A 12,334-nucleotide genomic window follows, 5' to 3' on the forward strand; every position below is an offset into this window, starting at 1 on the left:
GTACTTGAGAATGAAAATTATAATTAATAAGATTTTTTTTACACCTATGTTGTTATACCTGTAATGATTCATTCTATTTAGGTTATTTATTTGTTTTCTTGGCCCAGTATATATTTTTCTACAGTGTGTTTTATGTGTCCCTGTTTTTGTACTGATGATTCTTAAAAACTGGTGTCTCCAGGTGTGTGCTGATTTTCTAGGACTCTCTCCAGCTGTAGGGTATTGACTGACAGTAAGTCCCTGGCCTCTTATTTGCTCTGTTCTCAGGGAACTCGATGCTGCTTCGTGTCCTGCCTGCTCTGTATGAGAAGCAACCGCAACCGATAAACCTCCATCTGAGGGAGCTGGTGGCACTGACGGCTCAGCTGGATCAAGCCGAACAACAACACCTCCTCAGGCTCTTCCAGATCGTGGCTAGGAAGAAAGAACTGGGGGTAAAACTGTGTTTGGAAGATCTTACTGCTAAATGCTGCACCTCCTTTTGGAGGAGTTTGTTTCAGATGACTTGGCAAGATCTGTCTGCTAGCTGCTCTCCGAACAGTGAGGAGTCCCATGACATGCATGACAGTGCTTTCCTACGCTAATTCCCCACAAATTCTTTAATTTCATTCCAAATTCTTCATCTAATCATAAAGAGAACATAACAATGACTCTGCCAGACCAAAACATTTGTGTTAAACCAGTTTTCTACTTTTTTGGCTCTTCCTCTGTCAGCTGAGTATGGATTCCCATAACTATGTTTCCATTAGAATATATTAACTGTATTAAGTTACGTATCAAGGAAAATCGAAATGAGTTAGGAATTAATTAGGAGTGAGATGGAGATTAATTAACTAAGGCAAAATATATCATGCTTTGGAAATTGCATGTCATTGACAGCACCTAGCGCATTAGAACAAGGCACAAAACTACCCACTTTGTGAATTTTTGAAATTCATAAAATCTTTGGAAAAGAAGAATCAACAGTAGTTAGTATCTTCCCCAGGTAGCCTAGGAAACTTTATCATAATACACAGTCCCTGGTGAAATAGAGCTCCTTTTTGAAGCAAGGGACTTGTCAGCTGGAGGGGGCTGGGTGTGCGCCGCTGGCTATTGCGGGGCCCCACGCTGGAGCCAACAGGTCTCAAGTTGTTTCGTATTATCATTATTACTATTATTACCATTTATTATTACTAACAATTTATTCAGCCACCCACCTGCAGTATTTTGCCAAAGCGATAGGTATCAACTTGCTAGAACTGATAATTCTCAAAAAAACCCAGAAGAATGGGGTTTTGCCCATTTCTGTGTTGAAATGTCTTTTACACAGATGCAACAGTTTCACTGAATCAGAGATGTAATAGTGTACATGTGTGTTTATATGAAAAATAATCATTCAATAGATAGTTGTATACACTGTATCCTGTTTGTAAGATGATTTTAAGGAGTATACCCTCAGCCTCTTGAAAATTGTGTTGTTACAAGAAATGACAACTTGCCTACAGCGGTTTTTTTGTGCAGTGAGGATCTTGCCTCTTATTTTTAACTCTGTTCCAGCTATTAACCTTGCCACGTTATTTAGTTTCCAGTGGAAACCAAAAATTTCTACTAGTACTTTAATTTACTGTATCATTGAGGAAGGCTAAGTCCTATGTTGTTTTAATCAAAAAAGTATAGGACTGGCCAAGAGCAAGGGAAATATTTGGTGCGGATTTTCTTGTCTTTTTTTAACAATTGGTCATTTCCTTACTTATATATGCATAACTGCAATATTTCAAGGCTACAGCTTACCCTTATTCCATATGTTGAGCTGAACTTTGATTGACCTCAGCGATAGCTGTGTGCAAAGGTCAGCAAGGGTAGAAAAGTATTTTACTAAATCAAAGTCTAGTGTTTTATTCTTATCACTCCAACGTACAGGGCCTCTTTTGGTTATATGTATCACAATTAAAAAATATATTCACAATTTGTTTCTGTCTGATTTTTTTAATAGGTGCTGAAAGAGTGTATTCCATTTCTATTTGGACACTTGAGAGACCCTAACCATAGTGACATTATTCTAAACATACTTACAGCAATATCCAGCTATGAACCAACAGCCTTAGCCACTTTTCTTCCGATGCTGAAAGAAATTGGTGAGAGTTTTCCGAGTTTGATTGGGCAAACAGCAAAGATCTTTGGAGCTGTTGGACATATTGATGAGGTAAGTTTAAAAACAAAAGAAGTTGGTTGGTTGATTTTGGGGTTGGGTTGTTTGGGGTGTTTTTTTCTAAATCTTGTCTGAAGTAATATATCTAAGTATTCCTTTCTTCACGAGTAACCAGACTGCCCTACCAGAACATATTCCTGGTCATAAGACCATGATAGGTCTAGACTGTAATACCAGTATGGCTACGAGAGCAAGTACCACAAAAATCAGATGTGGTATTTTAGTGGCTGAGACTGCCCTTCGACCTTCTAACCAAGGAACAGTCATGTAGTAAAGGGTCTCTGCAGAAATAGGGTTTAGGTTAGTGGGAAAGAAAGAAACTTTCTAGAATAAATTAATGAGCATGAAAAAGATGAACATTTAAATTCTCATAACTGTAAAGATAAATACATAAATTATTATTATTATTTACTGTGCATTTGGTCTGTGCATATGTATGTTCTGTTTATACGAATTGTCTTTTTATGGAATGGCTAAAATTCCTATTTGATTAAAGCACAAAATTGTCATTATTCCAGGGGCTTAGCTAAGTTAGGTTGCAGTGTACCTATATGTGAAATGAAAGGCAGAGAAAAAGAAAAACATATTTTGCACACCCTTTGTATGATATCATATTTTAGATGCATATAGCCTTCAGGAATGTTGTAATCATGCAGTGAAATATGAACTTCCTTGTATAGTGTAATCCAGATATTTTGGCTTTGTAGCTGTAGTTAATTGGATACTTCAGACAAATGTCTTTATAATGAAAACGCTCAGTGGTGACGCTGGGCTCAAGCCTCATCACAGGAACATCTTGGTTTGGGATCTGACCCAATGGGAACATTATGCCTAAAAAGAATTTACAGTGACAAACTCCTAAAAAATTATGGGAGTTTCATGGTGGCATAATGAATTTGCACTGAAGTTTTTGCTTTAGTTATAACTGTGCGATCTGGATGCGGGAGGGATGTTCACCTAATCCAGGTGCCATGAACAGACTCAAACACACTGTGTGTACAGAAACAGGCAGGCAGGTCTCAGGTCCCAGAGCCCTCTGCCCTCCCCAAAATACCAGCTCCAATGAGCAGCCCAAAGATCCCTGCATCCCCAGTGGCAAGGGATCCTGCTCATGAAGATCCGATGTTAGCCCTGTCCCGCTGGGACTGGGAAATGCCTTAGACCCCAATGAGACCCATCTTACCCTGCTGCTATCCCCTGCTCCTAAAAACACAGCCTGGAGGAGATTACCACCATGAGCTCGTGAACAACCTGATTGCTCAAGACCTTGGGTGTCCTGAGGACACAAAACTGGTTAGACTTATTTATGACACATCATGACTTTCAATGAGATTTTATTTTCATTCCCAGGTATGAGCTTATGTGTCTTTCACCACTATTAATACACGTTTTCCTTCCACCTCAAATCACAGTTCTGTAAACGCAAAAATAATGTTCTGTTGAATTCAAAGAGTTTCTGGTAAATAATTCAAATTTTTATGGCTGGGGGGGGAATCGATTATATAGCAGAAAATGAATGGTATGTAATAAATCTAACCATTTGCTGAAGTGTGGCACTGACGTCTGCCATACAGTAACCTGGATAATTTATTTCAGCAAAGAGCTGAATCCCGCAGTTTCCACGTCCTTTCAGTGATCCTTGAGACAAAACTTGCATTAAGTCAACTGGAGTTTGTCTGCATAAAGGCTAGAGATTTCACTGTAGGGTTTGCCTTTCTGCATCAGACCTTTTGGTTGTCCTTCCTTTGACTCCACTGGAGGCCAGTTTGGAGGGAGGAGGGGAGACACAAAACTCATTATATAGCAGAAAATGAATGGTATGTAATAAATCTAACCATTTGCTGAAGTGTGGCACTGACGTCTGCCATACAGTAACCTGGATAATTTATTTCAGCAAAGAGCTGAATCCCGCAGTTTCCACGTCCTTTCAGTGATCCTTGAGACAAAACTTGCATTAAGTCAACTGGAGTTTGTCTGCATAAAGGCTAGAGATTTCACTGTAGGGTTTGCCTTTCTGCATCAGACCTTTTGGTTGTCCTTCCTTTGACTCCACTGGAGGCCAGTTTGGAGGGAGGAGGGGAGAAAAGTTACATCGTTTTGCTGTGTGGGGGAATATCCTCCATATATTCATCTTCTGCCTTTAAGATGACAGTTCCTCTATTTACTTGTTTAGATACAGATAACGGTGTGCTCTCATCGATGATAGCGGTCATTGGAGAATCTCCAGAGAGGCTTTTGTCTCCAGAAAAAATAGTTTCTTTTGGCCCCTAACCAAAGTTAGTCCCTTAAGTCTTGGGAGTGGGTGTTGTTGGGGGGTTACGCTCTGTGCCCCGTACCGCAGCTTGCTGGTAGCTGTCGGTGCGTTTGGGCAACAGCTCTGCTTGATGATGAAGGATCGGTGGGGCAACTTGAAGCATATCGCCTACCCCGGTGTAGGCGCATCAGGCAAACCCATTGTAGGGCATCGGGGTGCGTTATGCCCTGTTACGTGTTGCTGAAGGTAAAACAAGACGCATGAGAAATGCAGGGAAGTTTAAGGGGAAATTTTTCTTTGCACAACCTTTTTAATAATTCAGAATTGTCTCGGTAATACTCTTAGATGAAACAGTTGCACTAATTTAAATGGATATTGTGGAGCAGGGGAGCCTGGTGGAAGGCAGGGAGGAGGTTTGGGGGGCAGCCCCTCTGCACTCCTGTTCGCTGGCATGGATGGATGTCGTGCAAGTCTTATTTCACTTGTTGCAATAAGGCCAATCCTTTCTCCTTTGGCACTTAGTTTTGAGTGTGTATTGGCTGGACTACGGGTGTCTGATTGCTGTGGGTACAGCACAGGAAGACACTACACTTGCTGTTTCTGCCGATCTTGAACTTTATATTCATTTAAAATGCAATTTATCTTGTAAGAATCAAAACCAGATTTGGTTTGGCTTTGTAAATCTTATTTCTGTTGCAGGGGGTCAGGGGGAGAAGCCAAAATCGCATTGAAGACCATGAGCCAAATGAAGTTTGTTGTTCTCCTCTTGTTTACTTACATCACCCCAGCAAAATTTACCTTTATAAAAACTGCAGCTGACCACATTTAGTTCTGCATTTAGTACTTAAGATTCAACATCTATAAGCTTTACAGCTTATAACTAGCTAATCTTCAAATGAGCACAGCTGGGATCAGAATTTGAGGATTTAGTTCGGATTCTGTATTTTAGCGTGTTGAACCAGCTCTTCCCATGTGAGTGTCACTGAGGCCCCTTTTCTGCTGTGTTCTGCTACTTAAAAGGGATTGAATTTATTTTGCCTTTTTGTGTTGTTATTGTTTTATACCAATACCAAGAATACGCAAGGAACCGACTGGATATGTTGTATTTCATATATTGTTGGAAATCATAGACTACAGTGAAGTTTACAAAGAAATGATTTGCAGAACATTTTCTCCTTATATTTTTTTAATCTGTTGGTTTGTGCAGATACATGTAGCTACCAAGTGTTACACATGCAGCCTGGGCAAGCTTGCACTGAATAATCTCCAATCTCTCTTGTAAGTGTCGAGTAACTGGCATTAAGTCCCGTGTCATATGTCTTATTTTTCTAAGAAGCTGCAAGCTGCTGACTTAGCAGCAGACTACATTCCAGCCTGCTTTGCCGCCACGACCGCTGTGTGTTTGGAGGGATGGCATGCTTTTCATTTGTTTGTAGTGGGCTCTGTTTTAGTGGCACCTGGGAGACCTGTCACTAGATACTCAAAAACATTGATAAAAGCAACATGCAAAGGGTGGCAGAGGTGAACTTTCCAATGTGAGATGGCTCCTCTCCTCTCGTTTTCTAAAAAATATCTGAATTATGGAAGATCTGCCCTGATTGAAATGTGTTAAGTAGTTACCAGTGCTCCAGTGACTTGATTTTGTTTCTGCAGTCACCTTTGAGCCCTATCAGTCCGTGAGGCTCCTGACATCAGTGCCAGGCTTGCACAATGCTGTCACTTGAACACAGGTTACACACATTGAAACCTCACCACTGGATCTTCTCTGGAGGTTGTCCCCACTCTGTCCTGTCTCCCCTGTGCTGGGCAGAGGAGCCAGTGTGGCAGAAAGAGGCTCTTAATGCTGTGGCTCAAGCCAGGGAGAACATCTTGGTGTGAAAACAAAGGCAAGCTCTCCAGGTGAGGAGAGGTCCAAGCACAATATACAGGAGCTTTGGAGCATCCTGAGGAGCAAGTAGGTCTCGGGTGCCGTCTGCATTGCCATGGCTGCCCCAGCCCTGCCCGTGAGCAGCCTGACAGCTGCCTCTGCCAGCACTGCTGCTCTCTGCTGGAAGACCTGGTGTCTCCTGCCTTTCCTCAGTGGGGAGCAGTACCTCTGTGTCACTGGTGCTCTTGAAGGGTTTGGATGTGCTTCTGGCTGTGCCACACTGCCAGTTCAGTTATTCCCTCTGGTATAAATGGTGCAGAAAGAGCCTTAAAATGTGCTTGGGTGATGTCTGGGCATTGCATGCTGGAGCCAAGGCTAGTCACCATTTTGGGTGCAAAACTTATGCTAGAGTTGCTGGGGCGGGCTTAAAGTTTCCCATTTTCTCCTTGTCAAATACTTTTGTTTCATGGGGTTTTTGCCTCTTCTGTGATGTGGGATGTGGTCTGCTCCCTGCATCACCTGGGCGTTTTCACATAGCAAGTTCCCTCTTCCTTCACAGACGTTACAACTGATGGTCTTTCTCTCACCTTCTATTTGTGAGTTTTGTCTCTTTTCCCTAAGGATTTTTTTTTATTTTATTTCAGGGACCTTGAGTGCTTTGTGGTTCACAGTTTTATGGGGGTATGAGGAGCTACTTTGGTGGGACATTCGTTGGCCCACAATTGCCTAGGGTTGCATCAGACAAGATGTGGTGACTGAAGCGTCCTGGTGGCTCATGTGTGTTTAGTAACACAGTGGATCTCTCATAGTCCTTTTCCCTTGTGAAGGTTTTGTTTGCTTTACGCCGGCAGTTCCTTGTGCAGATTTTGCCCCCACTCTTCATGAGCCAAGAGACGGGTCATGTCTCTGGATGTTCCCATGCAGATCAGGCTTCTTGAAAGGAAGAAAAAATGCCATGGATTTCTCTGTTGCAGTGAGTATGGGGCATCACTCACTGCAATGCAGACAATCAGCCTGCAATAAAATAAGCGGAAACACATCTGGCATCATAAAAGCTGGACAGGTCTTAAAGGCTCAGTATATAACAATGAGTGCACCCACAAGAAAGAATTAAAACAATACTCTGATCTAAGCGTAACTGCTAAGTTACAAGCATTACTGAAACAAGTTAATTTATTTAGATCAGGTCCAAGTAGAAACGTGCAAGCAGCAAAATGGTCCCTGCAGACACATGCACTGCTGATGGTCTTGTCTCGCAGCCCGCTGTGGCAATGCCTTCCTGAAAACCTCTGTTGTCACTTCTCCCCCTCTTCCTTTTCCTGTAATGGAGCCGTGTTACAGATATGCTGCTGGCTTTTACTTATAGCTGTGAATCAGCATCAGCATCCCCTTCCTGGCTAAGCGAAACAAGTGGGAAATGAAACAACAATAGTAGTGTTGGAATTTTATTCATTGACATTTTATTTCACTGGGCGGTTTACTTGGGGAAAAGAGGTGGCAAGGATTGAGGCTTGGCTCTTCATGGTATAGATTGCAGATATGAGCAGAAAATCTGTTCTGCTGGCTTCTAGAAGCAACCTTTTGTGCTTTCACTGAACTGCACTCTCCACCTTGGCAGTTTAGACAGACCCCTGGAGAGATGAGAGGTTTGGCTGAAAAGAGATCCCTTTATTTTAAAGGTTGCCCTCTTGTTTATACACACCACTTCTGTTGATGTCAGTGACAGTCTCATGTGTGAAGTTGAAATCAGAACTTGTCCCTTAACCATAAATTTGTGCAAAGCAAAACACCATCTTGGGGCATAGGTCAATTGAACATTTTAATAATTTTTTTTTCCAATAACTGTATGTTTTGAACCAGCTGAAATCAGAGTTACTTCTGAAAGCCTCGTGATCTCTTTTTGTAGTGTCCTGAGACTGATTTTAAGCTAAAGCAAAATACTTTGCCACACCTCATTGCTTGTATTTTAGATCTTCACCTACTGGCAGATGTAATGCCATAAAGTGCAAGGGATGCTTATGAAAAAATACATGAAAACATAAAATAAGAATTGTTAAAATAACAATGGATTATGTATATCCAAACAGACTTTCTGAAAATTTTTGGATAAAAATTGCGGCAGGGATAATGACTGCTTTCATGTTGAGCTATTTTGCTGTAATTTTGTTTTGTATAACAGTTACATATTACATTACTCAGTAGAGTTTATTGTTCTTTTACCTCACTCCAGGCGAGTAGCAGCATTTCAGCATGGCTGGAGACACTCCAGCTGGATCAAAGTGACATGAAAATAGTCAAACTTCTCTTCCAGTTACGTCTTCTGCACAGTTTGTTTAGGAAACAAAAATGTGTTTTAAATGTTAATTGAGCCTGTGTTTATCTCTTGGAGGGAGGATTGTCTTCCAAATAAACTAGTGAACATGCACCAAAAAGTCAACCTCTTTCAAGCCATTGAGAAAAAAAGCTCATTCCGTCACACCATCCCCACCCATCCAAGGATGTAGCTGTAGTTTTTCCCCATATGGCTGAAGGGAAGCAATTTGTCTGATACGCTTTTCTCATTTATCTTTGTCATGGCACGGTGTAGCAGATCCTCTTTTGTTTGAAATAAGTTGACTTTTTCTTCAAAAAATGTCTTGCTTGTGATGCTTGGGCTATGTTCTGCCAAAGTCCCCCTTGTATTTTTATGGCCCAGCTGTACTTGGAATCAAACTTTCAGCAATTTTTTCTGTCCTGTTACACGGTCCCAGAAGAGAAGAGGTAATAATGGTATTGCCCCACAGTTTGAGGAAGTGTATGGCACAAGACTTCCCCTCCTTTTCTGCTAACCCTTGGGAAGAAAACAATTTTTTATTTTCCTAAAGTGCCTTTGCTTGTGGTTCAGCACAGGTTCTAAAAGCAAATATCTCCCAATTTCTGTAACAATCTGCTGAGTACCAAGTGGGTTTCACTGAGTGGAGCCATACCCAGTTACCCCAGTGGAGGATCTGATACGAGCTCCGGAGTTAATTGCTTCTTTCTCTGCTGCTTTTCCCACTTAGATATTTTTAGGATTGTGGAACCTAATACACTTAGGACAATTACAACAAAACAGAACCCTAATGTGTTTCTTCACCTTTGGGGTTTCTGTTTTAGTATGTGAATTTGTACACGTACATACAGAAATAGTTGGAACTGGAATTGTGTGCCCTTGCCAAGCAGAAATGATAAAGTATCTTTGCTAGAAAATATTTGCATGCTTAATATTATGATCTGAAACAGCCCCTTTAATCCTAATTTGTGGGGGATGTGATCTCGCTGATAAATTGGTGAGATCACATCCCCCTGAAAAATTGGCAAGCAAAACTTTGGCTACAGAGGGCATATCAGACTTCAGTGCATTGGCAGTGATTGATACAGCTGCCAGACAGTGCCTTATCACGTGTGATGAGATCTTAAAATGAAATCTCATTTTAAACATCTCTTTGTTGCAGTGTTAGTCACGGGTCTAATCTGAGCGTTGCTCCCAAATGAATTGCTATGAAAGGAGAGAACCCCTATGATTTACAAGGTACTTTAACCTCTCGCCATTAGTGAGAAGAGATGCTGATAGTCCCCCCACTCCTGCCCACTGCGCCTTGCTCCTCTGCCAACGCTGTGCCGGAGGAGTCCCGCTCAGTTTGGGTAGCACCAGTGATGACAAGCTCTTAGGTGACACTGCTAAATATAGCAAATCAGCAACACCCAACAGGTTCAGAAAGGAAGTCGTGATTGGGAAACGTTTTATGGGCTGAAAAAATAGATCTTCACTTCTGGCAAAGTATTTGTAACAGCTAATGGCATATGCAGAATTCACTGCAATTGACTGGTGACTCTTGATTATTTGCAGTTATGGAGTGGAGAGTAAGATGGACAAAGCAAAAATCTGGACATTAGCCCATTAATACAATGAGGCTGTAACGAAGACACAAAACCGCAGTTGGTCATGAGTCATGCAGTGCCACAAACCAGTGCAGGCCTGAGCTGCGGGGTCTGTTGAGCTGAGGCCTGCCGGCGGGTTATAACATGTTTGTGTCCATGCTAATGCCTCCGCGAGCTCAACGTGTAACAGGTCAGGTACGGACATAAGGAAAAAGACCCTGAGGAAGACGACCTTGTGAACTGGAGCAGCATGCGTGAGTGCTTGGCCCCTTACAAGAGAGTTTGCCTGCCACTAACAGCACAGAATAAAGCAAAAAAAGGGCACAGAAACTGGGTATAGGGAGGTGAAGTAGCTTGGCCAGGCTCATAAGGCTCATCAAAGATGAAAGGGGAGCTAGGTCTGCTACTGGTGCCCTGATCACTGAGCCAGGCTGATCTACCACCCTAGAGCAATGCAGGGCCCTTCAAAGAGGCTTTAGGGACTCTGTCTCTAGGTTTGAGGAGGAGACAAGGTGTACTGAAGTTAGGCTGGGTTAGGTAATACCATGAAGAATAAATGTAATGTCAATAGTACACAAAAAATAAACTCTGCGTTTGATGCAGTTGCCTTTTTGTTAGTTATTGTGGGGTAGCCACTGTTCCCCAATGACAATTTTGTCAATCAGCAGCATGCACACAAACCTCCCTTGCACAAGCAAACAATGAATTAATTTGTTTAAAGTAGTTTTTATCTCCTCGTGTTGTCTAGGAACGAGCCAGAATATGCCTGATGTACTTGGTGAACCAGCTGGCCAACATGGAGCACTCATTTCACCATATTCTTTTGCTGGAAATTAAGAGTCTCACTGACACCTTCTCGAGCATCTTGGGCACCCAGAGCAGAGATATCTACCGCATGAGCAACAGTTTCACTGCCATAGCCAAGCTCCTTGTTCGACAGCTAGAGAACGACAACACATTTGGAGCCAGGTAAAGCTAGGTTTTTTATGACAAAGCCACAGCCATCTCCATGGCTGTGTAAGGCAGTATAAGTTTATATTAAATATATTCAAGTTGCGATGAATGAACAATCAGCTGAAAGTAAGATGTACCACAGTTCCTATAAGTTGCTACATTGCCATTTTCAAATTGATCTTGATATCCCTCTTGTATCATTCCAGTATATGCTCACTCAGCCATTGGATTGTGCAGTTTATAGGGTCAGGTAAGCATACAAAATAGTTTACAGACACCTGATGGGCACCATATCCCTACTTGTAGAAGTAACTTGAGGTATGCATTTCAAATGCAAGCGTAAGGATAATTGACACTAAAGCAGAAATCTGTAATTAAAGGGTGGCAGTAAGAGCTGTAGGTGCACTGCAGACACCAGCTTCGTGCTACCAGGCAGAATGACCTCTGAACATCGTACAACAGAAATTGTGTCATTTGGCACTGAAGAATAAAGAAGCTGTTCAAGTTTTAGCACTTAAAGAACAGGAAGAAAGCCATGTCTCAGATAAGTAGACTAAGGCAATCTAAAAAGCTTCAGTTAAAAATAAATCAGTGAAGTCAGGCTACACAATTATCATTGAGTTTATTCTAGAAGATAACTACTGAAGCTGATGAAAACAATGACTGGCACAGCTCCCTGATAAAGGTTTGCTAAAAAAGTCTGAAAAAAATTTCTCAGGCTTGTATAAAAAGATGTTCTGCTCACTCAGCTTCTTCTAAATGTGTATCCTAAGGTTAAAGCATTGGGAGTGTTGCTGCATTCATCATAGTAAGAATGTAAGTGTTATTTAAATATATGGTGGTAGTCGCTCTGAATTAGGGAGAGACTTATAATTAGCTTTGTGTATACTGAAATAGGTCAAGAGGGCACAAAGGAATAGTAATTCTGTGATAAAATTTAACACAGATGTCAGAAAACTCATAACCATGAAGGATAGCCTTGGAGACAGTCTTGTGGAATTAGAGCCAAAACATTGAGGTCATTCGACAAACAATTAATTGGTATCCTGGAGAGAGTTAAAGATGAAAAAGGAGAGGAACTCTGATATAGTCCCTCATTTTACGACAAGGATGTAAGAAACATCCGAACTGCACCTGGTGGCAGAAACCTCTGCTGAAATTGAGCCCTCGG

At 41.7% G+C, this 12,334-nt stretch overlaps 1 protein-coding gene across 2 annotated transcripts in view; it reads left to right on the forward strand.

Moving 5' to 3' along the window:
• The window catches only part of VEPH1 (ventricular zone expressed PH domain containing 1), an 86,354-nt gene that overhangs the window by 21,096 nt on the left and 52,924 nt on the right, over window positions 1-12,334 (forward strand). For both annotated transcript variants that reach the window (XM_009279123.1, XM_009279131.1), the window contains exons 4-6: window positions 268-434; window positions 1,973-2,182; window positions 10,958-11,178. In XM_009279123.1, the coding sequence (XP_009277398.1) occupies window positions 268-434; window positions 1,973-2,182; window positions 10,958-11,178 (598 nt within the window). The remainder of the gene's footprint in view (window positions 1-267; window positions 435-1,972; window positions 2,183-10,957; window positions 11,179-12,334) is intronic.

Source organism: Aptenodytes forsteri, unplaced genomic scaffold, assembly GCF_000699145.1.
Source record: "Aptenodytes forsteri isolate BGI_AS27 unplaced genomic scaffold, ASM69914v1 Scaffold299, whole genome shotgun sequence".
Taxonomy (NCBI): Eukaryota; Metazoa; Chordata; class Aves; order Sphenisciformes; family Spheniscidae; genus Aptenodytes; species Aptenodytes forsteri.